This window comes from Neocloeon triangulifer, unplaced genomic scaffold, assembly GCF_031216515.1.
Source record: "Neocloeon triangulifer isolate White Clay Creek 2 clone unplaced genomic scaffold, ASM3121651v1 ptg000002l, whole genome shotgun sequence".
Taxonomy (NCBI): Eukaryota; Metazoa; Arthropoda; class Insecta; order Ephemeroptera; family Baetidae; genus Neocloeon; species Neocloeon triangulifer.
The window spans coordinates 8097543-8123231 of NW_026775545.1; the positions used below are offsets into that span (position 1 = coordinate 8097543).

The 25689-nt window shown below is 37.8% G+C and overlaps 2 protein-coding genes across 12 annotated transcripts in view; one reads left to right on the forward strand and one right to left on the reverse strand.

Annotated features, from left to right (window-relative positions):
• The window catches only part of LOC132205387 (amyloid-beta A4 precursor protein-binding family A member 2-like), a 118433-nt gene extending 98852 nt beyond the window's left edge, over positions 1–19581 (forward strand). For 3 of the 11 annotated variants that reach the window (XM_059634409.1, XM_059634418.1, XM_059634410.1), the window contains 12 exons: positions 3164–3613; positions 5139–5218; positions 11077–11316; positions 11652–11691; positions 14028–14170; positions 16510–16596; positions 16854–17018; positions 17077–17259; positions 17584–17796; positions 17856–17975; positions 18030–18170; positions 18465–19581. In XM_059634409.1, the coding sequence (XP_059490392.1) occupies positions 3164–3613; positions 5139–5218; positions 11077–11316; positions 11652–11691; positions 14028–14170; positions 16510–16596; positions 16854–17018; positions 17077–17259; positions 17584–17796; positions 17856–17975; positions 18030–18170; positions 18465–18536 (1934 nt within the window). In that variant the 3' untranslated portion in view covers positions 18537–19581. Of the gene's footprint in view, positions 1–3163; positions 3614–5138; positions 5219–11076; positions 11317–11651; positions 11692–14027; positions 14171–14847; positions 16414–16509; positions 16597–16853; positions 17019–17076; positions 17260–17583; positions 17797–17855; positions 17976–18029; positions 18171–18464 lie in introns of those variants that run through there. The other 8 variants (XM_059634412.1, XM_059634411.1, XM_059634413.1 and 5 more) reach the window with 8 other exon arrangements.
• Positions 19582–19636: 55 nt separating this feature from the next.
• On the reverse strand, positions 19637–24787 carry LOC132205389 (synaptic vesicle glycoprotein 2B-like). Its single transcript, XM_059634421.1, has 11 exons — positions 24640–24787; positions 23879–23947; positions 23661–23822; positions 22154–22316; positions 21970–22091; positions 21547–21791; positions 21272–21489; positions 20676–20947; positions 20159–20318; positions 19980–20107; positions 19637–19911 (listed from the first exon to the last, which is right to left on the reverse strand). Exons 1-11 carry the CDS (start codon positions 24719–24721, stop codon positions 19832–19834), a joined length of 1701 nt encoding a protein of 566 aa, XP_059490404.1. The 5' UTR covers positions 24722–24787; the 3' UTR covers positions 19637–19831.
• Between the last annotated feature and the right edge of the window lie 902 nt (positions 24788–25689).

Here is a 25689-nt window from a genome sequence, read left to right on the forward strand (position 1 = left end):
TTTAGCCAACCATATTTTTGCATATTTTTTTGCTGCTCTGATATTTTTTAAAAAAAATCTTAACTTCTAACAATTTATTAAATATTTATCCTATATTAACTGCATTAAAAAAGATTTTTAGTAAAATTTTATAACTTTTTACACACGTCAATTTTTATTTTTACTATGGTTAAGTTTCAAATGAAAATGTGGATATTTTGTACCAATTATATACAGTACCAATTATTAGAATTCTGCAAAAATTATTGTAAATTACTATTCTATTAAAAATTCTCTAAATAGTCCTTGAGTTAAAAAAAAAATCAAAATAATCCAGAAGGCAAAGATGGCTTAAAATTTTTTTTTTTTCGTGAAAGATTTTCGGAATAAATTTTTGTGCAAAACACAGAATAAAAAATCAAAATCAAAAATACTTTTTTGCCAGTCATGTACTTTTCGTATGATCTCTCTGGGATTTTTTTTATACAAATCCAGTCGTTTGCTGTTTAGAGGAAAATTTATTTTAACAGAGAAGATATGAAACAAACTGTGCAGCATAACTGGGAAACGTTGCCCATTAAAAGTTTCAGAGACAACCTTTGTCTCGTTCGTGTGTGAAACGAGCCCAAATCAGCAACGAATCGTTTGCTTTCAAGAGCAAAAAGACCCTCTCTGCCTCAATTTTTTAATTTGCCACCGCCCCTTATTTCTGTCCCTTTCAACCCGGTTCTTTCTTTTTTTGTCATTTATATAAGTCCTGTTTGAAAGAACTCGTCTCTTTTTGAAGTTTTTCTCCTTTTTTTCGCCGCACACAAGTCCCAGAATTAAAAGTTGCGGAAAGCAAAGTGTGTCATTATGAGAGTGTGTGTGTTTTGTGCTGAGCCTGCTAATTAGTTATCTGCCCGACCTTTTTGCAGCGAGCACCCTCGAATATATATCTGGCCACCCCATTTTTTGCGTGCTGAATCATAACCGGCGCCGCTTTTTTGCCTATCACGCGACCCAATCCGCTTAAATGGGCTTTTTTCGTATGCAAAAGAGCTGCCGCTTCTTGCGTGAATTTGCGCATTCACGTTTATTTTGGCATTGCGTCATATCAAAGTCCAAAGTAAAAAATATTTAATTCTAAATTTTTGTACCTCAATGCTTGAAATAATTCTAATTAAAAAAAAAATAAAGATGAGACCATTTTATCAATTTTTCAACTGTTTAGATTGTAAGTAATTAATTTTTTATTTTAATAATAAAATTATTAAAATAATTTTTTTAACAAACAAAATATAATCTTTGTCACGCATTACAAAATTATTTCTCATAGCAAAATTTGATTTAGAAAAAATGATTTGTCCCCCTATTGCTTTTCAATCTCTGCATAATTCTTATCACATAAATTTTATTTGCAATTAAATCCTTCATTGTATAAATCGACAGGGGAATTCGTTTGGGGAGAGAATTTCATGGCAATGACTGGCGGCCGCAATACGTACAATTCTGCTTTTGAAACGATATGTCAGCGGCCGACTTTTTATCATCAGTGGATTTGAGATAGGCCATTCAAATTCAGATAATCACGGCCATAAAATGCGCGCCAGTGTCTGTGTTAAAACAATGGACCGTGCATGCTCGTGACGCTTTTATTGTGCGCCACATAAAAATGGAGAGCACTCACCTATTATGTGCCGATATGGACGGGGAATCTCTCATTTGCATGCGGCCCCAAACAGAGCGGTGGGCGTGAAAAACGAACCAACAGATTTGAATAATTCCAACATAAATTATTAACCACAACTATTTGTCCCTTTTCGTTGGTAAGTGGATAAATAATCTGGATGGAATTGATTCGTTTTTCCATTGAAAGTGAGTGCAATTGACAGCAGTCAATTTCAGTAATGGAGGCAATTAAAAATCAGCCAAATTATTTATTACCTAGAAATAAATTTGAAAAATCTTGATTGCAAAGAGCTGTAAAAAATCTTAATTAAATGAAATATAAATTTAACAAGGTACATTTTTTTGGTGGAGGGAAAAATGACAATTCGAAGAATGCCCTGATATTTTCCCTCAAAAGTTCTCTCTTGAGGTTGGGTAGAAACTGGATATTGGCAAAATGCACACGATGGAGCACTTCCGAGGAAATATATTCCCAGACTAAAAGTAATGGATTTATCGCTATTACTCGTCCACGTTTGAATGGAAGCCACTAGCATGGATGCAATTGCACAAAAAGCCCATCATAACGCCAGTCCAGTCCATTACAACTTTTGAAGTGCATCACGGACTAAATTCTATAATTGAATGAAAGACTGTTTCCTATTCAATAATTGATATTTTCACCATTTTTGAAAGTATTTTCATGTAATTGATATTTTAATGGTGATTAAAAACAGACTGCGTAAGTTTTTATACTCTGCGGTGATTTCCATTTTTTACTTCAAGACAAAATGTGACTTTATTGCTATTTGTTGTTAATGCAATTTCCCGCCACCGAAACATCGCCTTGCGCCAATTCAATTATTAAAATGAAGCGCGCTCCACGCAGCTTCGTGCGCACCCCGTCTGGCAGAAAACGCGTGATAGTAATTCTCTTGGCGGACTGATTTGCAGTGGCAAATTGGATTTGTCGTATTGTGGCGCGCGAAATGTCACGCCGTGATGGCTGATGAGCCTCCTCTCGCATTAAACGCCTCCAGAGACTTGCGGAATTTGATTGCGATTGTGACACGACTGCTCATTTTGCCACCTGTTTTTGCGCTAATTTGAGATAGAGTACAAATTGCGGAATGACGAGACACGTGCAGTTTGGGCGACGGTTTGGAATTTGTGCGCTAATTGCAGCAAATGATGGCACGTTTGCGCTAACAAGCATTGTACAGTTTGCTAGCTATACCATAATCGCAATTTCTCCAAATAAATTTACTCTGAGCCTTTGTTTGAATCCTGAGTTTTACACTCACCAATTGAAAAAGTAAAAAATATTAAATATAAACTTTCTATTGTATTTGACAAGTTTTAGATAGAGATATTTATTTATTTTTAAAAATAATACATTTTTATTAAACACGGAAGAAAATATAATGTTTAAAATTTAAGTTATGTAATAAAATCAAAAAGCAAAATTTTCTTTTAAATTTAATATTATCAATTCACCATAACTACCAAATAACTCAATTCTAATTTGTTTCAGGCGGTTTGCAAGACGCGCCTCCTCCGCCGGCCCCAGCGCCGCACCGCAGCGACAAAAGCGGCTCCGAACCGGCCCCCGAGTCTGTCGAGGCGGCCATCAAGGACATCCGGCTGACCCTGCAGCGCACGAAGGCGTTGCCCCTGAGGTCGCCGCCCGTGCCTGACACCCCTGGCGACGAAACCACATGCGGCGGCAGCCCCATTTGGGTGCCCAGGTATGAACCGCCCTCGCCCCGGCCGCAAGTCCCTGTCCCGGCCAGCAACGGTCGAGCTTCGCCTCCGCTGCCGCGACGCCACCAGCAGCCCCAGCCGCCTCCACAGCCGCCCCCAGCCGCCCACCAACTCCTCACGCAACAACCAACAAGACAAATAAACGTCACGTCGCCTCCAATCGACCTTGAGAGCAGGAAATCCGGCGCCGGCCCTTCAAGCGATGATGCTGCTGATGAAGGTAAAAAATAAATTCTAATTTAATTTTAATTTACAATTTTTTTAATTCTTCGATTTTAAAAAGCAAATAATATATGTATTTCAAATAGAAAAACAATTAAACATTGAAAATATTTTTGGCATTTTTTGATAATTATATTTTTGAAAATATTGCAAATATTTAAATAACTTGTGAGCTAATTTGTGTTCTAATTAATTTGGATTCAACTAATTATACTTCAATCCACCACCCTTCCTAGTTTAATTGGGAACGAAGGTTAATCAAAATTTATATAATCATTATTCATTATTAATGAATAGCAAATTTGATTGAACTCTCCGTTGTAAATTGGTGTGGAATTAATCAAAGTTGATCATCTTGATCATCTCGCCTAAAAATCTATCAAGGTATCAGCCTCAGTGAACACGCATTCAATTACCCATCCAAACTTCCTCAATAACCGTCACTTCAGCAGAAATTCATTCAAGTTTCAAACTAGACACCTCTGTTGAAGAAACATCCCTTTCAGGCCATCTTAAGCGCAAAGTGGCTTATTTGAAATCAGCGTTTGTAATTTCGATTCATCCTACTTAGAGTTGGCATGAGTGGCTTTTCACCCAACGACGCCAGTCCATTAAGTTGCGATTCAATTTGTCTGAATGCAATTACTGATCAAATCCGAATCATTTGCATCTGCCGGTGGATTATTTCGGAAAACAGTACTTTTCACGTGTGCACATATCAATTTGGTGTGTGCGGAAAATACATATTCTGATTGAGTGTTTTGTGCCGGATCTGATTGCCGGAGAGCTGACAATTAGCTCGTGCCGACAACCAATCAATCATCTCTTTTGTCGGGCTTCCAACGAGCACCACATCTCCCCCTGACGCACCCAAATTGCTTTTGCTTTATCGCATTTCGTTCTCATTTGAATTTTTCGCTGCGTCGATCGATCCTGTTTGCACTGTCGACGCCTCCCTGTTACTCAAAATCTTTTGAAACAAGCTAGTTTTGCTCGTCAGGCAGAAGATTGATCCATCTTTTTTTTTTAATCTCATCAAAATTTGGCGGATAAAGTAAGAGAATCCAATATAATTAAGGTATATTGGAGTGATGGGTCATTTGACGATCAAATTTTGTGATATTTTTCATTTGATTTTTTTTGTTCATTTGTTTACATTGTTTACATTCAATTACTGTTTAGAAAAATCAATTTTTCAGAAAAAAGTCACTTTCCCAAGCAAAAAAAGTTTTGCTAAAACTTATGAGTTAAAAAGAACATATAATCCGCCGCAGAGAGCCTCAATTGACATAAAACATTAATTTCAACATTGTTTCTAATATAATTTTATTTTTATAGAAAATGTTTCATTCAAGATATTAACGGATGATTTAAAAAAAAGCATCTACAAATATTATATATTTTTTTTAGGTTTGTCTGAAAAATTTCATGTTATAAAAGTTTTTGATGATCCAGTCTGAGTAATTTAGTATATTTATTTTGGTATAATTATTTTTTATTAATTTGGACGGATTTTGTTTTAGAAGAGCTGGACACAGATTTGGAGACGGATCGCCTGCTCGGCCAGCAGCGCACTGATGACCAGGGCTTCTTCGACGACAAGGTATGTGATCTCTGGCCAAGGGCAAAAACTACTTTCAGCCTCTTGGGTCCCGAGGGCACTTTGTTTCGTCGGACCGATCTTTTATTGCGTTTGATAAATGGCAGGGAAAATAGAGGTTCGAGCAAGGAGACAAAAAGCGCGTGGCCATTTTTTATTTTCATTCCAGAGCCGCACTTTTTACAAAGAGGCTCTTATTTGTTTTAGTGTGAACAGCGCACACCAAGGAAGGGCTTTCATTGCGCGAGAAAACTCACAATCAATAAAGCACGCGTGGCGTCCTCATAATTCCATTAACTCTAATCCACTTACACACAAGCGGCATAAATGTTAGCACTATTTTCATAATTGATTCAGAGAGCAGAAGTTCTCAGCGCAGCTTTTTAAATTCTGACTCGGGGGAAAAATTGAAAGGTAAAAAAAAATTGAACAAACAAAACTAGCAGGTTTTTAGCTTAAGAAATCTAACAAAATTCTGTGGAGGTATTTTTCATTCCAACAATTTAAGGAAATATTGAAATATTTACAAAGTATAGAGAAATTAATATAAATTGCACAAAATAAATATAATAACACGGTTTTAATTAGTTAATGTTGATTTTATGGAATCAGTTAGTTTAATTTTTGCTGGTTGGTTTCGAGTTGATGAATTCAAATTCAGATGTTAATTAAATAATTGTGTTTTTATATTATGGCAAAAGAATTCAATAAAAGTAAAACAAATTTAGAAACCATCAATTCTTTGGACGAAAATATTTTTTTCCAGCAAGATAATTCCTTAAATCAAACACAAATTCATGATTCTTAAAAGAGCCAATCCATAACCTGCCAAAAAAGAGACCAGAATGAATCGCCCCTGATCGTTCAGCTCGCCAAGCCTGTTTAAAAAATTGAGCAGCAATCGGCTGACGCCAGAGCTGCGAATGTACGCAATCAAGGAATCAAAATCCGGCCGGCTCACCTCTGTTCTCAAGGGCAAACACGGCGAAAAAAGATCACTTTTCGGATCAAGCTGAGTTGGAGAGAAATACCAGCGGGGCAAACAAGGCTGACCATTGATGGCTGATGGATATTGATGGATCGGCGACTTTGAGCGGCCGGCACACCCATAATCACCCGGGCAACAGGGTTTCTCTCGGACCCCCCGAGTGATTCAATTACACCGACCAATATTCTCGTCGGTCCGGGCAGACAGACCAATCGAACGAACCCTTCTCCGTCAAAACGTCGGCTCGTCCGTCCAAACGTCGCGCGCCAGAGAAAGCGCAAAATGATCCCCCGGCTCGAATTTAATTGACGCGTCTTGCGCCAACGATTAATTTGCCCCCACCCCCGGACAACCCCCCTCTCTGCACAAGCGGAGGCAATTTGTTTATTTGCTCACTCTAAATGTTTGCGGTGCGCCATCAGGTGATTTATTTTCCAGCGACCGTCCGAATTCAAGTGCTCTGTGTTTACGTAATTAGGTTTGCTCGCCCGCCCAATATGTGATTTGCTCGTTTACGCTGGATTTCGGAAATCCGGCTTTGTGCAATGATTGCCTTCCAAAATGCGGCGCTGCCCAGTGTAATTTAATTTCGGTCCCTTGTGCCGACGGTTTATTGGCTTTGCCGTTTTTATGATTCGGAACCTGATGCTGCTAATTTCAAACTCAAAATGGGATACAGCAAAATCCTTTGATTACAATTTTTCCTTGTAACATTTTTCATCAAATTGCAGAATAAGAAACTTCAAATGGAGGCTCGGATAAGATGAATCTGTTTATTAAATCAGAAATTTTTTGTTGTAAAATATCCAATATCCAATTTTTCATTACAGGGAAAAATAATAAAAACAAGTTTTTTATTTTGAGCTTATAAATCAGATTCTAAAGATATTTTTATGCGTACAAATTATTTAACCTTAACTAATGGAAGTATCATGCTCATGTAGGCTATCATATATCTTAATGTGAATTAAATTTCATCTTATTAACTATAATTATACCATCTTATTAAAAAAAAAAAAAAAAATGAAAGAGTAATAGGCCTTTTCTATTACTTTCCACGTCCCTTTTTACTCAGACAAAAGCCGTTCAGCGATCGGTGTTAGCTGTAAAAATTAAATCACCTCTTCCTTGTTGAGACCGTGACTGAAGCAAAGTAGAGGAAAATCCTCTTTGCTCATGTCAGGTGACAAAGAGAGACGCAATTCCCTGATCTTGCGCCTTCTTTGCTGCTCGCTCATTTCCTTTCAATCTCGTGCGCTCACCAAGCAACGGCGGAATTGAAATCAACCGTGAGCACATCACCGCGCGTCGCGAATTGCACATTTATTTTCATTATTTCTCAAACGAGCCGGCAAAGTAACACACGCATACAGCGCAATTTCATCCGTTTGCTTTTATTTTTTCAAGAAGAAATAAAAACGCAACGCGAATAACGAGGAGTAAAATTGCTTCCAAAGCTGCTCTTAAAAGCTTTCGCAGAAAGAGGAAAAAATCTATTTTCGAGCGGCTCTCTCCTTTTTAATAAAAATCACTTTTCCGTCGTTTTCTTCTTCCCTTGCGAACCGAAAATTATAATTTATCCTCCAAACCGTCGTTCACACAAATAAATCGGCCGCTTGCGTGCGCAGTTTCCATTTAACTCTCTCGCGCCCAACAACTTCTCATCATCATTGTTGTCTGCCGAGAGAGTTTGTTGATGGATACGCATTTCATCGGCGTTGCCAATCACTTATAGCAACCGAACACAATTACCAACAGGCCGGGCAAGCAGGTGCGAGAGCGCATTTTGCGGTTGAAAGACGCACCCCTGGCTCGGGCGTCGCAGCCCACTTGAATTCAAATTCAATTTGTGTCGGGATCCGATTAGCAAAATGGGTTTTGGTGGTCGACCCAGATTCGCTGCAATTCCAGCCTGTGCTGTCAATTTTCCATTAATTGATCCGACCATAAGTTCCAATTTCTATCTGGGCAAAACTTCTTACTCGGAGGGCTCGTAGAAATTAATTGATTGGTATTCAAATAGTAAGCAATAAATGACTCAAATTCTAGATGTTTTCTCTTTAGGTTGAATTTTTTTAGCAATTTCCTTAATAATAAATCTTGCTTGTCTGGAAAATCAATGGAAATTACATTTCTATATACACTAAACTATTTTTTACTTGTTGATAATATTCAACTTTTGTTTTTTTTTTTTTTTAGCAACCAATGCTTACCCTCCTGGAAATTAATCTCGCAGAGTTCTGAAAAAATATTTATTCTCCTCTTTCCTAAAAACGGTCGTGGAAAAAAATTGCTGAAAGTGACACGATTATTCGTCTCTCCTCTGACGCCCCAGCGTGCAGTCGTTGGATATGGGAAATGATTCGTGGAATTCCAGCAGCAGGGCCGTCGATCTGCGGCGCAGAAAAAACGTATTAGTCGAAGGAGGGCGAGCGATTTTTATTTACTCGCTGTTTATCGAGCGGATCAATTTCGGCCGGTTTTTGCTAATAAAGAGACGCTTTTGGAGGAAAACGGTCTGTCAACGGCACGTGACACGTTCCCAGCTCCGCCGGCACGTTTCGTTCTTTGCTCGTCAGCCAGAAGTTCCGGCAGCACTAAAACTCGGCTCCGGGCAACATAATTTAAACACCTGCGTCACGTGTCGCAATGAATAATGAGCGGTCGGAATCGAATGTGGGCGCCTGCGGTCGAATTGGTTTGCGAGATTCGCACCACACTCACCCACGGCCCATCTGGTAAACCCCGGCGGGTGCTTTTTTGCTTGCTGATCGTCACCTGACCTCTTTAAATATGGATTTGCGAGTTGGGGATTAGAGATACGGCCGAGCTTTGTTTGCTCGGGCTGCAGGTGTCGTTAAATTTTGACACGAATGAGTCGCATGTGAAGTGGCGAAGGAATAAGTTTTATGGAGGGGTGTGGATTTAAGCAGTTGGTGGAGAGAAAGAAGAATGAAAATGGAGCAGAATAGTTTTGGAAAATAATAAAAAATCGAGAGAATTTTTTGTATCAATATTTTTTTAAATCATTGATTTATTTTTTGTCAAAATGCTTTTATTCACACATATGAAGTTGTGTTTTGGAATAAAACATATCATATTCAATTATTTAAAACAATTTGTTGAGAGCAAACGTTGGAAAAGTCGGCACCACACCTAGCAAGAAATAATTTGTTAACAACTTGAAATTTAAAAACGAAACTCTACCAGTTTTAGTTTACAACACTATTTTAAAAGAAAGAAAAATGATATGTATAAATTTATTTAATATAAATTAATTTGATATCTGCAAGCATTGATTAAAAAAATTGATGAATTCTTTTCGAACAATATTATTTTTGTCGTTCTTACACGTTCTCTCCTTGCATATTATAACGATCAAAGTTGATAAACTCTTGCCGGAGATTTCCAATTTAACAAGATGAAGTTTTGCCGCGAGATAATTAGAATATCCAAAGCTCTTCTTTGCTCATCCTATAATATCGAAGCAACTTTGCTCGCATATTGCACTCGGCACTCAATAAAGTTGATAGAGCGTGTGGAATGTAAGGCGTCTTAAAACGCGCTTAAGATAAATTGCAGCATCCGCGCACGCCAAGTGATAGTTGATAAAGTGAAGTGAAAGCCATATAAGGTGTAGGGGTGCGATCATCTTCGAGTTGGAGGCATTATTTTTTTTTCTTATGGTGTTCGCGTGTATTACAGAGAAGGCGAGTCGGCGCAAAAAAGGAAGACAGGTCGGTGAATAGAATCTCGCCAAGAGTTATTGGAGCTTTATCGAGTTTGCCGCTGTTCTCTCTCCTTTCAAACAATCCCGCAGAGCTAGCTGAAGTGGGGCTTTTTGGTTCGCTTCTTGCGGCGGCGAATTTATTAGGTCCCGAAAAGCGACGCGAGGGTTGCAGCGAAACTCTCATATTTACCTATTCATTTTATTGTAAGTGCCAGTGCCGAGATGAAATAATTTATCACGCAGTCTCCTCCTCCGCCCTCTCTTTGGAAATTATTAATTATCCCGAGGTCGACGCGCTAAACTTGTGTAATTTAATACTCAAGTTTGAACGCGATTTGGAAACTTGTCTGCTCGAACCGACCCCGGGCCCATTAGTAATGGGAATAAGCGTCAGAATGTGTGTGTTTGTTGCTGCGAAATCTGATTGTGCTCCCTCTCTCGGCGCTCCAAATTCAATTTTTGGCAATGCTATTCCCCGCGGAAACGCACGCGCCGCCCGAATTAAAAGCTGCCGCCGCTGCTAAGTGAATTATGCTGCTCTGGAGCATTCGATCAAATTGCAATTTCACGAAGATTGCGCTGAAAAGCAATTGAATTAACGCGATTATGTTGTGTATATATAATTATTTCCAAAGATTTCAATTCAAATGTAAAGCAAATGTACATAGAGTGAGGTCGGGTTGAAGTCGTTAGTACCCAAATCACGTTCGCATTTTGAACCCTTTTAGGACAACGGTTGGTTTACAATCCCTGGATTTTGTCCACCCGCCCACACTGACACCCACACAGTCACAAAAACATCCATCAGTTGATTGGTGGTATTAGCCTTTTGTTGGAGTGATTTCCACACACTTTGCAGCACTCGCCAAGCTGAGGCGTATTTGCATCAAGTTTTGACGCTCCTGGGACACTCAAGTTGATCCGCTGGAATTCCCACGGACACTTGTTGACGTGAGAGATTAGAGAGTCCCTTTTCCCCCTTCCTACAGTGTAAGCATTTTCCAAAAAAATTCTAATCAAATTAACTCAAAACTTGATGCTTGTTAGCCTCGGTTGAGTGGTTGGTCCCTGTCTTTAGAAACCTTCTCTTGATTCACTTTCTTTCTTGTAAAAATATCGAATTTGGCAACTTTTGCGGCGCAGGAGTGGCGCAGACCGAAGCTGCGCAGTGGCGTGGCAGCCACCAAGAGCAGCAGCCTCGCGACCAAGCAGCCGCCGCAGCCGTCGGCACCGAGTGTCCAGCACCAACCCCTCCCCACCACTGTCCCGAATGCCAACGGAGCCTCTTCGGCTTCCCAAGGCAACGACTCTTCCGCCAACAACAGCGACAAGTCGCCGTCGCCGCAGAAAAACTCGTCAACTCTCAATAAACCCATTAAAAAGGTGTTTGGGCATGCGCAGTTGTCTAGCAGAAAAACCTTATTTTTTTAGCAGCACGATTTTGAGCGCAGACTTTTACTCACTTATTTTGTTTTGATTTTGCAAGAGAGACGAAACGTCAAAGGCTTTTTTTAATTAAATTTTTCAAATTATATACTTTTTATTGCTATCCAGAAAAAAGAAAGCGTTTCCTCTGTCTTGCCTGTGTTGCAATTTTTAGCAGAATTAGTTGGAATGCCGTTTGCCTCTCTTTCTATCTTTTACCAGCTTGTGTTTGCTTTGTTGTTTCGGTTTGAGTGATCCAGTAATTAACTCCGGTGTTTTCTCTCTCATTGCAGGAGAAGGAGGGCATCAAGAAGAAGGGCAGGAACAAAGAAGGTGAGCGTTTTCTTCCTCTTTCTTTCATGACTTTTTTTCTTTGTTCCCTTTGGCCGCCGCCGCTGCCGCACACAAGTGATGAAATAAGCAACTTCAAAGTTGCTGTGCGAGAGCGCGCGCCCGTCGCTGTTTAGAGACGAAAGTTTGATCAAACAATCTGCATAAATTTAACACGAAAAATGAGATTTAGCTGTAGACTCGTTCACTCGGCTGTCAGGCCCGGTGAGCGATGAGAGCGAATACTCCCTCTCGTGCTTTTGATGTTTTATTTAGAAAAAAAGTGAGAAAACATTTGCCCAAGCATATTATCGTACTGGCACCAGAGATTCACTCAGTCAGTGTTTTTGTGCAAGCACGTCCTTGAACTGTTGTTCATTTGGCGCAGAACATTGCAAAATTTCCATTTTTCACCCTCATCAACATCACCCTCCCGTAACCTAAGTGTGAAATGAGTTAAAACAATTTGATATTTGCAACTAACTAAAAACTACTTTTTAATAATAACCAATTTGAAAAAATCAACAGGTCTTTCAAATTTTATTGTTTGATTCACACTTTTTGTTATTTTCCCCCTAAATAAGTATATTCTCTTTTTTTATACATATCCGGCAGACGTGTAGAATCCAATATAAATTTATGGGCATTTTCCTTCTCCCTAGCTTTTCTCGAGATATCGTCACTCCAAATATCTTTCCCACTCGATCAGAACCACCCCTTTTTATGAATTTGCCCTCCGTCTCATTTTTGCAAATCCTCCTTTCCTTCCTGTTTTTTTTTTTTTTTAGTCTTTCTCTTTCTTTCCTTGAATACACGCCACGTATCGGAGATCAAACGTCTGCCCCGGGTAACAAAAAGGTGTTGGCCTCCCGCCGATCTTCCTCTTTTTTGCCTCTTTATTTCTCTGTGAATAACAAATCGGGGGGCCGCCATGCAGCGAATTTATCTTGATTTTGCTCGACTAAACAAAGACTGACTGTGCGTCTGTTCTCTTTTTCATCCCTGCCTTATCACGTGATCTGCTACCCCATCGCGTCAATCAATCAATCGCGCACTTTGGTGAGTGAGAGAGAGCTAGAAACTCTGCAGAAACCCTGCTGCCTGCATGCCTTTCTTTGGACCGTGACGTGTGTGCCTCGATTCCCGCATACCTTTCACACCCTGTCTGCGAACCCGGCTAGCGATCGCCCCCATTGCAAACGCCGCCGTTGAAATGAGAAAATGAGAGCACCCCTTTTAATACACGTCCAACCGACCGGGCCATGTCGAGACGTTTATTGACTCCGGCCGTTGAAACGGAAATGAAAATTTTCTCGCATTTCCGCGTTCCGTCAGTTAGATTTTGTTTTCCCGCATTTCGGCATTAATTCCCATCGCATTCGTGTCACTCAATTTTTTGCAACGAAACAAAATTAACCAAATTTATAAAAAAAACCTTTGACGCGTTGCAAACACTGATTGACCAGCACAAAGTGAAATGTTGGGTGAACAGCGTACAAAGTGTAAATATACAAAGGAATATAAAAAATTAATTACCCGTACTATATAATTCAACATTGGTTGAATGCTAAATTTATCGGAACGAATTTTTCTTTGTCAGTTTTCGGTTATTTTTTATGATTATATTTTTTCCTCTGTTTGGTAAAAACAAACAGTTAATTGGGTTCCAAAAATAGTTTTTATTAAATTATTAATTAAAATGCTCTCCAAACCGTTTCAATACATTTTTAAGTTTCCTCTTAAAAATTTAAATACCCTATTCCTATTTGCTCTTTTGCATGGAGGCGTGATTGGAGATCTTCAATGATTTTGTACCACTAAAATACTCAAATAAACATTTTTATCTCATGAAAAATGAAGATATTAAATTTTTGTAAATTAATATTTTTCCATTTTTCCCTTTGCTCGGGAAGATTTTTTATTTGTACAAAATCATTAATTCTTGCAATTAATCTCATTTCAATCGTCGGCTTTCAATGGGAGCACCGCTGCACCAGTATCAATTCTGCACCTGTGTCACCAAGTAGTTTCCCATTCAAATCACAGTATATTATTGTTACTTTTTAAAACTTTGAATTTGGCCGTCTGACTGCATGCGTCCCGCCGCTCGCCCAGTTGCGAACGATAAAAATCGCCGACTCATTTCTTTTGAATTGACTTTTCTTAAAAAAAAAAAAAAACTTGCGTACGTATAAAAATTGTGACTCGGAAAGGTGGAGCAAAATTGTTTGGTGTGCCCCCGTGTGTGTTGTATGTAGAGGACCCGGGCGGCTGCAGCGTCGCGCGGGTCGCCTACCTGGCCCGGCTCGGGCACTAAAACGAGTGCGGCCTTCTTGCAGACCTGATGCGCGACCCAACAGTGCTGATCGAGGGCGTGCTCTTCCGCGCCCGCTACCTCGGCTCGACGCAGCTCGTGTGCGAGGGCCAGCCGACCAAGTCGACCAGAATGATGCAGGCCGAGGAGGCCGTGTCCAGGATCAAGGTGAGTGCGACGCGCGAAACAAAATCTTGTGTTGTGTCTGGCAGCTGCCCCTCCCTGGGAGTGAGTGCCGCGTGCTGTTTTGGTTGGTTGGCATTCGAGTCTATTGTTCTGCTCAATTCGATCTGATTCGTTCTTTCTCATTCATTCCGGGCTCACATCAGTCTGCGATTTTAATTTTTATTTACCAACACTTTTCAATGTTTTATTTTTTATTACATTTGTGTGGTTCACTGCGCAGATTTTCTTTTGTGTTTGTTCGCAAGGATTCGCACCTTTTCTGATTTAGGATAAGCTCAAATTTTTTTACCGCACCAATTGAATTTTTTTATTTACATTAATCAAAAAAGTTGTAAATAATTTTAATAAACAATCCATGCTTTTTACTATAATAAGATTAAAATTTTTGACCGCTTTTCAGCAGCTATTTTTGCTTCAATTATTATTTTGCGCTGTCTGACTGGCGAATGCATCTCTTCTGATTTTCCCCAGCTCTTGACGTCACCGACTAAAACAAAAATCTTGCAAAAGATGGACCGTCCTGAGCACCACCTGTAAATAGAATACTAAAAACTACACAAATGTACACAATTAAAAAAAAAAGGAAAAATTGATTCAATTTTGAGAGAATTTTTTCTTACTGCGATTAAAGCGTGGCTCCGTTTGTTTAAAATTTGCAGGCCAACCAAAACTGCAGCCCAAACTCCCGGGGTTACGGTATAGATGATGAGGATGATGAGTCGGATGAGTCTAGCGGGGGTCGCGGGGTCGCGCGCGGAGAGAGAGGGGAGGGAGAGGATTTAAGTGAGGATGATGATGATGAGGATTTAAATGAGGAGGAGGAGGAGGAGGATGACGAAGAAGATGAGGCCGAGGAGGAGGAAGAAGAGGAAGAGAATGCGGACGAGAACTCGGACTCTGAGGACGAGCCTGACGAGGAGGCGGAAACCAAGGAGGAGCCGAAACGGGACGCTGAGGGGGTGCTTTCTCTCTCTCCGGGGGGCCGGGGGGCGACCGCGTTCAAGCTGCAGTTCCTGGGCTCGGTCGAGGTCGAGGAGGAGGGCAAGAAGCACCGAAAGCGCCTCAAGAAGAACATGGTTGAAGAGGCCGTGTCTAGAGTCAAGGTGTGTGAGACTTGATCCGACTCGAAACAAAGCAAAAAGTCTTTTTGTACATTCCGAGAATATGATATATGACGTTGAAATATAAGAACGCCAAAAAAATATATAACAAGAGATCAGGGTTCACACTTGCTGCTTTTTGTGTGTTTACGTTAGCTAACTGGCAGTTGGCTTCATAATTTTTGGTTGTTAACGCTGGCTTGGAAAATTTGTATACAACAGAAACATCAAATTTGTTTATTTTTCAATGTGTAATCCATCAAAATTTAGTTTAAAAACAGAAACACACATCCCAAATTTAATATCCTTTGTTGCATCTCTATTTAAACTTAATTGTAATTTTAAAATTTTGTTTAGAAATACTAGATTATTGAATTATTTTTCATCTCAATTTTAATAGCTTTAACAAACTTCATCAAGTAATTAAAGGCAAACTTAGAGCCAACCCTGACAGTTGTTATAAATATTTAGTGTCGATTTTTAATATTATGTATTATTTATTCGGCAGCTTTGGTCGATCACACAGTTTTCTAGTTAGGACACTCTTTGATCTTTGATTATTGCAAACAAAATCAGTCGACTGAAATCGACAGTTGTTGTTTTGCATGGGGCGGGCGGGGTCGGACGGATTTGTAAATTTTGATCATTTTTTTGTATTATTTTCCAGCACCACCCATCACTGTTCTGATACATACATTATTTGCTGTTTATTTGTGAATTGTTTCAAATTCAGCACCAGGCGTTTTGATCCAAGTTACTCAGTTTTGCAATTGCACAATCAGTAGCTGAACGACCAGAAACATTATCTGCTTTTGATTCTCATTGTGGCAATAATTAGACTCGATTGAACACATCTAGGCGAAATGAATTAAAACTGAACGTGTAAAAAAATGTACTAAATTGGCTCATCCAGCATGCTGCGCCATCCTCCTACATCTAAATCAGACTCAAAAATCCTCGTCTAACCGAAAAAAGGCTGCTTGTTGATGTACTCTGAATTTTTGTGTGTGTGCGTGTCTGCTGTAATTTGTGTGTCTTGCGAGCACCACTTTTGGCGCCAATTTTCTAACCAAATTTTGTCTCTTGTCTTTTTCCTAACGCTGCTTTTGACGGCTCCTCTATAGGCTTTGGTAAGTAGAAATTAATGCTATTACTAATTAACACGCTAGAGTAGGATCCAAAATCGGTAGAAGATTAAAATGGCACTTTTTTTATTTTTAGGCACCTGAAGGTGAAAATCAGCCAAGTACAGAAGTTGATCTTTTCATATCCACTGAGAAAATCATGGTCCTCAATACCGACTTGAAGGTAACGTTTTATAGTTTATCAAAGTATTTTAATTTCTAAAACAACAATAATTCAAAAATATAAATTGTAAATATAATAAATTCAGAAATTCATTTGGATGTTTGGTGTTTTTATACTAAATTATTTTTAAATTCTCAATGTACACTTTTTTCTAAAGAAAAGTAATTGTAAAATTTAAGTATTTTTAGTGATCTATTGCATTTATGTCAAATTCCTGACTTGGAGAACCTTTTACTGACAATAGCGTATTCTCGTAGGAAATAATGATGGACCATGCCCTGCGCACAATTTCCTACATAGCCGACATTGGTGATCTAGTTGTCCTTATGGCTAGGAGGCGGTACGTTCCGCAAGACGTAGAGGAACCACCAAAAATCAATCGCACACCCAAAATGATCTGTCATGTTTTTGAAAGTGACGAGGTATTTTTATTTGCACCCTAAGTACAATAAAAATCTGATACATTTTGAACGATTCCAGGCTCAATTCATTGCACAATCGATAGGGCAAGCGTTCCAGGTGGCATACATGGAGTTCCTGAAAGCCAATGGCATTGAAGACCACAGTTTCGTCAAAGAGATGGACTACCAGGAGGTGCTCAACTCGCAGGAGATTTTCGGCGACGAGTTGCAAATGTTCGCCAAAAAGGAAATGCAGAAAGAGGTGCGGTTTTATTTTAAATTAAAATTATACAATGACAGTGCTTTGAAAATCTGCATTTATTTACAAACAAAAAATGTAATAATTGCAAAACTAAAACTAAAGTAGAAGCTATTTTTATTTATAATGATTAATTTTCTGCTTTTTTTTTTGCACTAAAAATAAGAAGTGCAGTACTTTTGAATATAAAATATTCACAAATTTATTTTAAGAGTCATATGCATTTTGAGCACAGATGATAATTAATTCTATTTAACTGATTTAACGTAAAAATTGTTTTATCTGATTCGTTGCAAAGTAAATTCTACAATTTTTGTAACTTTTCAGGTTGTTGTGCCTAAAGCCAAAGGAGAAATACTGGGTGTTGTGATAGTGGAGTCAGGGTGGGGCAGCATGCTGCCGACGGTGGTGATCGCCAACCTGGCTCCGAGCGGCGCCGCAGCCCGTTGCGGCCAGCTCAACATCGGCGACCAAATCATTGCCATCAACGGAGTCAGCCTCGTTGGTCTTCCGCTGTCCACTTGCCAGAATTATATTAAAGTGAGGAATTCAAAAATGAAATTCTTCTTAAACGCATATATTTTCAAATACATTTTTAGAACGCAAAAACTCAAACCGTGGTGAAACTGACTGTTGTTCCTTGCGCCCCAGTGGTTGAAGTCAAAATCAAGAGGCCAGACACAAAGTACCAGCTGGGATTTAGTGTGCAAAACGGAGTGGTCAGTCAATATTGATGCAGAACTGAGAGTTGAGAACTAATCGTGTTTCAACAGATATGTAGCCTGCTTAGAGGAGGAATAGCCGAGAGGGGTGGAGTGAGAGTTGGACACAGGATAATTGAGATTAACAACCAGAGCGTCGTGGCTGTCCCTCACGAGAAGATCGTCAACTTGTTGGCGACCTCTGTTGGAGAGGTAAGTTATTTTTACAGTTACTGAATGAATTTTTATTTGATTGATTAAAATACTAAAATAGTATAATTTATACTTCACTTTAAAACTCTTTTTTTTCCGAAAAACTAATCAAGAAATTAATATTACAGAAAAATTTCACTTAAAATTTGTAATCTCCGTATGATTATTGTTTGACAATGAGTACATTTGTTTTCTCTAGTTTTATTATTCAAATCAATATCAACCTCACTGAAATTTGTTTAAAAGTTTATTTGAAATGTTTGAGCAATTTAATTGAAATTTTATTGCTTTCAGATCTTGATGAAGACGATGCCGACCTCGATGTTCCGACTGCTGACTGGACAGGAGACGCCGCTGTACATTTAGTGTGTCCTTCTGCGCGCCTTCTGCCTGTCCACCTGTGGTGCTGACTATTGCCTGATTGTGCCTCTGCCACTGGAACTGCTGCTTTGGGCAACCCCATTTTTATTATTTCCTCCTCTGCCGCCAAAGATATTAAGAGCAGGCAACACAATATCAAGTTGAATTTGTGCTGTTTCTAGTCATAATCGTGTCAACCTGCGCCACCGAGGGAGCTGAAAAAACGTGATGACTTAACATTTAGATTACATACAAAAGCAGTGCATCGACGCTCGAGTGTTGATTCTCGACTGAGTCAGTCTATGTACGTACGTACGAGTCAAGCGTGTGCAGTGAAAATAATTCTCTGGTTTTTTGACAAAGAGGTTTTGATATTTATCCCCACTCACATATGACATCACTCTCGACTAATGTTTATAAAAAAACACACTCTCTGGGACCGTCCCTACTCGACCAGGCCAATTTTTAATTGATTAATTTTTAAACCATTTCTCCTCTGCCGTAGCTTGAATTCAACCGTGTGACTAGTCAGGTGTTGAGTAATTGCATTTATCAGGTTATTTGTATTTTAATTACCAGTGAGATGATTATTTTTCGCAAATTTAATTTTTGATACTGGCCTGCACGAATGAAAGGGGGTCCCGACTTGAAACTGACACTAGCTGAGTGGAGAGAGAACTATATATTGTAACAGATAATAAGAGGACGAGTTTGAGATCGATCGATTGACAATTCGTAAATTGCGTAACTTTTTCAAGCGACAGAAAAAAAATTTACAAGTGAACTAATTGACACACAAAAAATATCAAAACTGCAAAACTGGTGATGAGATTTTGGAGTGTAAACATTAATGTCTCATGTACTCTCAGCAGCTGGGACCATAAAAAATCAGCTAGTGTGTATTTATGTCTCGGCTATTTAAGAAGAAAAAGAAAGAAATGGTAACTATGAAAACAACCAGCTAAAACACAAACTGTATATCTAACCTTTGTAGAGAATTGATCAGTGTAAATAACTCAAATTAAAGATAAAAATATGTGATTACAAGCAACGACTATATTTTTATTTCCTTATAATCAAAAGGGAAATAGTTTTAAAAAAAAAATCGAGAAATGCCAACTTTTCACAATTGTTATTTATTTCGGGCCGTCCTTGCCAGTGTTTTGCGCGCACTTACCTTATTGCACTTATTTACACACTTGCACCGAAAACGAGTAAACATTTACACCAACAGACTTGGAGACTATAATAGTTAATATTAGCCTTAAATAGAGGGGAGGTTCGTCGAGCCGCTTTTTCGCTCACAACGCGTGACTGCAAATGCTATGTCTCGGGTGGTCCCCTGATGGTTTTGGAAGGGCCAAGCACAGCAAACCACTCGCTGAAAGACAAAAAAATTAATTGGGAAATTAAATCATCCTGTTTTGCTTTTTCGACTTCAGTACGCACCTATGAGCAGGACTCCAAACGTTGTGATCGGAACTACGCAGCTGAAATCGAGCAAAATGCCAAGCAAAATGTTGCCCAGCACGGCACCAATGCGGCCACAGGTCACGGTCAGTGAAACAGCCAATGCTCTGAAAATGATTAATTTCTCGAATTAAAAATAATTGCCTGGGAAATAATACCGAAGATGTGTGGGGAAGATGTGGACGACGGCGCAGAAGAGAGTAGCTTCGGCCACACTCGCCAGGGCTTCAAAAACGCAGGACAGAACCAAATTTTGCATCTCGTTGTGAATTAGATGCAGGCAGAGAATCGAAATACCAGCAGTAGTCATGAACAAAGCTGAAAATAAATTTTGCTTTATTTATATTAAAAACTTAAGTAAATAAAAAATTCGACACTAATCATTAAGATTTATTAAATATGAAAACATATTTTTTTTCTTTATAAATTATTAATTCATAAAAATATTTATGAATAATTTAAATTTATACATAACTGGAACTAATACATACGTATTTTGTTTTCATTTACATTGAAATGAGATTATGAATTGTAATAGTTTATTTTTTATTGTTCCTAAAATAAATTGATGAATAATTTGCATATGAAAATAACCATAATTTCTCCTTCTTAAATTTTACATGGAAAAAATTTATGACATGAAAGTAATTTTAATCAATTGCAATTTTTCCTTACTGAGCATGATTCTGGTGCCCATTTTCCTGACGAGGTAGCCCAGCATGAGCGACGTAGGCAGGCAGCTCAGGCCGATGATCAGCGTGTGCAGGTAGACTTCATTGTCTGGACCGTGCATGTGATCGGGACTGGTGCAGTTGTTGGCGCTCGGGTCCATCACAACCCCCATGACGTCGCACACGCCGGACACCTCCGTCTCCTCGCCGTGCAGGTGGTTGAACGAGCTGAACCGTTCCAGCAGCTCGGGAAACCACAGCATCAAAGTGTAGTAACTGCAAAAATAATTTTTACATAATGCATTTTAAATTAATATTGGAAGAATTAATCCTAAATTTGAGAAAATTGCTTATTTTTTATGCAATTGAATATAAAAATATTGTTCATTTGTTTAATTTTTTTATAGAGCGTTCATCTTATTGTAATTAATTTAATTGTACCTAAATTAAATTATTTAAAATCAAGTAATTCAATTAAAAAATTAAAATCATTACAACTGCTTGTATAGCTTTTAATTAATTTCCTGCTTCAACGGTTCCCATTTTTTATTAAAGAATTTGTGAATATTAATTTTTTTTTACAAATTTAACATTTTTTACCTGGACATAATTCCAAAGTCAATGAAGCAGGCGAGCAGCGTGTATTTGGCCAAAGGCCCTGAGAACAGGGCCACATTTTGCTCCCACAAAACTTTCATCCGATTGGCGAATTGTCTGCATAGAGAGGCTTTTGGTTCCTTGTGGCCCAACGGAAGGTGAACCGGCGAACCATCTTCGTTCAACTGCAGATCGTACGTCTCGGCCGCTAACCGATGGACCTTGAATTTGTAAAAGTGAGAATTATTTCCTCACAGGCAATTTCTTCTATCAATTACACAATATTCCGACACTGGTCTTTTCTTGTTAAAGACGAAAATCTTCCTCAGCACTTCCAAGGCCTCGTCGTGGTGGCCTCGAGACAGAAGGAATTTTGGTGTTTCCATGAAGAAGAAGTGCAAAATAATGGCGATGACCAAACTGGGCACGCCGCAGAAAAAGACGAAGAGGCGCCAACTTCGAAGGATAAGGTCAGGAAACGGCGTCCAAGTGATCGGAAGTGGAATCACAATCCACGCCAAACCTAAGCACAGAAATTTGATTTATCTTAATTCAAAAATATAAAAAATAATGGATAACTTTAAAAAAAATTATTTAGAAATTTTCATACCAGATTAGCCAATTTTATATAGTTTTCCTATACAACTTTAATTGAAATTAAAAATGGAACAAGCAAAACAAACAAAAGTTTTATGTCATACCTGGAACGGCACAAACTCCGAGTACCCAAAACAGCTCCAGCCTGCAGAGGTTCAGATCTCGGTGTTTGTAAGCGAGAAATTCACTCATGTACGGGAAAACCACACTCGTCGCGCCGATGATTCTAATTGGGAATTGAAACGGATTGATTAAAATTATTATTTAATTTTATTTGCGTTGAACTACCCAAATCCGTTGAAGAAGCGGCAGGCAAGGAAGGAGAGCAGGTTGGGCGCGAGGCTGGAAAGCAGAGCGGCCACAAAGTCCATGGTCATTGAAATGACCAGCACACTCTTCCTGCCACGAGTGTCCGCCATCGAGCCCCACACGTATGAACCAAAAATCATCCCTGCAAAAATCATTAATTAATTTAAAAATAAATTCAAATCAATCGGCAAGAAAAAGAGAAACATAACAAGAAGAAATATGAACAAAATTATGTACATAAATAATAATCTTTTAAAACATTTAAGAATATAATATTTTTCAGTGTTAATATCTACCATTCTAAGTGATTAAATTTTTTATAAACTCATAATTATTTACCTCTTACGTTCTTAAATGATAGTCAAAACCTAAAATGAAGCGAGAACTCATAGTCTAAAGAATACTTTTGCTTTAAAATATTTATTTAAAATAAGATAATTTAAGTAAAACAATGCTTGTATAATAAATTAATATATATAAAAATGTAGTTAAAAATAAAATTAAAACCTCAAATTAATTAAATTATCAAAAATAATAAACAAAATTTTAAAGTCTATAATTATATAACATAAAAATATAACACTAATATTTGAAAATAATTATATTTTTAAGTTTAATTTTTTATTGGTTAGCTTGTGTGCTAATTATTATTAAAGACATTCAAACAAACAAAAATAATCACGGTCATAGCAACTCTGGATTTCTGCAGGCACGTATTTTATTTTCTCTAAATCTCAAGGTATTTCCTTCAATTAATTCTTATCTCGAACCTGTCGCAAACTCAAAATAACTTGTCGTTTCGCGAGAAACAGACGCAAATCGCACTGCACGTGTTCCGATGTTAAACAAGACAACCCGACGTGATCTGACCTTAATTGTAATGGAGGCGCGCGCGCTTTGTTAATTACAACCACAACAATACGTTGCTTTATTTAAAAAGACGTAACTCATTACGAAGAATTTCCGCTACAACTCTTTTTTCACAAATAGTATAATTAAATATAAACTGCTGACTTGATTAGTAGTTACTGACAAAATAAAAATGATTTAATTGTAATAAATAGTATAATAAGATATTGGCCTGATCCTTATATAAGTTAGTGGAATATTCATAAAAATTACTCTTTTTAGAATAAAGTTTTTAATTTTTGCTAATATTAGCGTAGAAATCTAATAAACCTTAGAGGATAAAAAAAAATCGGAAAGCTTCAGTCATATTTTTGAAAAAGGAAATGGGTTCATGGTGATTCCAAAAACTTTATTTACATTTTCAAAATTTCGATAAAATTCATAAACGATTCCATATCAACTTTCAATAAAATCTGCATGCAACGCATTTTCATTGAATTTTTTAAATTTCCAACAAGCATCGGATTAAACTTTTTAAATTTATAATTTTTTGAATTTTACTCAATATGAATTTCTTTATTTTTTTCAAGGAGCTATAACAAATAAAAAGTGAAATAAGTGAAGAAAAATTGCTTACCGACAAGAGGGGTGGCGTTGATTTCACCTTTTTCGGCCGAGTCGAGCGAAAAGTCGCACTCAGCAGCCGGAAGCACAAAGGACAGGGTCGTGGTGCCGATGGCGCACGTCATGTACACACTGCCGCATATCATAAGCAGCCAAAAGTGGTACCATCCGTACCCTTAAATCACACGTTGATTATTAAATTTGCAAATTTTTACCAAAATCAAAAAGCACCTGTTTCCCTGATCGCCGTTTCCAGGTCGACGGCTGGTCCGTGAAGGTGACCGTTCCCATAGTCTAGACCTGGTAAAATAATGATAAAAAAAAATTATATTTGGAAAGTGGTTGCGGATTTCTTGAGAAATGAAAATTTAGAGGTAAAGGTTCAAGCTTACTTTCTGAAGAGCATGAAGTGCACGTATGTATAAAAAGGAAGAAAAATATAATATCAAAAATGTAAAAATGAGCTGAAAGTTTAAATGGAAAAAAAATGTAAATTTGTAATGACACTTTTAGATCTAGATATGTTAAAAAATTTACAACAGGTAAAAAACGTTTCATTTTGCAAATTTTACAGCGTTGAACGTGATATGATATCTCTCTTCATTGGCTCAATGCTGAGATTGATATTGACTCAAACGATGCATCTGATACAAGCCAAAAATTAATTTTTTTTGTGATGACTTCCTTATCAGATGCGTCATCTTTACAAAAGTAATCGTGATGAATAAATCTAATTAAATGTTGTTTAATCAGGAAATCCAGGGATAATAATATTTTCAAAACTTGTTAAACTTGTAAACAACTCGGAAACAAAACAACTTATAACTTTAAATAATTTTTTGTTTACTTTTGATTGTTTTGACTTGTTAAGAGAATAATAAATTGAAAGGAAATTTAATTTGTTTATGTATTATCAATTAAATTCTTTAGATAAAAAGATTTAAAAATAATATACGATTGTGTTAAATAAATGGAAAATTGCGAGCTCATACCTTTGTGCTGCTTGTTGTTGTGCTCTCTCATTCCAAAGAGCATGAACGAATCCTCGCTCTGCCGCGAGTTCCTCCGGTCCATCGTGAGGCGAACGCAAATATTATGCTTAACGCCAAGTGCCTGCGTCGCGAGTGCTCACCGAGAAAGAATCCGCGGCGCGTTTGAACAGTTCGGTTTCAGGCAAACACGGCACGTGAGTCGCCGCCGAAAACACACCATCCACATTAGGCTCCTGCTGGGCCCTATTTCCAGCAGACAAACAACCCGAAATTGCAAAACAACACCGAACTGCATTGTTGCAGAAAATCAAACGTGACAACAATTGTCATTTTTCCAACAAGAAAAATAATGGGTCTTTTCTTTTTAATTGTTGGAAAAATGAAATGTTGAGATTTAAAATTTGATTAAATAAAAAAAGGAAACAGATAATGAGTATTGAAATGATATAAGTAGGTTTTTTCATAACCTTCAACATAAAATCACATTTTTTTTCAGCCTGAAAATAGTAAAAATACAATTTTTCTTGCCAATCAAAAACAAAAAATGATTAAAACAATTTTCGCTTTACAAAAAAAAAATGTAGATAGCTTTGCTCTTTAAATCACTTCTTTAATTTAATGTTTTCGGAATAAGCAACTACGAGGAAGTAGCAGTAGGGCTTAAAAGAGATCTTACATGAAAATATAATAAATAATATTTTTCTTTAATTAATTTTATAGATTTTTTAAGGCTTTCTTAGAAGGTAAAATAACAATGTCTTATCACATTTGAGAATTTAGCTGGTCCTTATTTAATTTTTGGAGAGATTCTGGAAAAAGAAAATTAGTCAGAGAGATGCAGCAGCAAGTAAATTGAATCAAATATAATCAAAAGATAATTGAACATTTAAGGTAGTTTCACACACACATAATATAGCCCTTAATGATAATCAATAAACGCAATAAACATAAAAATAAATGCATTGATAAAATCCTTGTTCATAAACAACTTACACTAAACTTTTTTAATGTAATTCAAAGTTCTATTAATGACTACTTTTTATATATTCA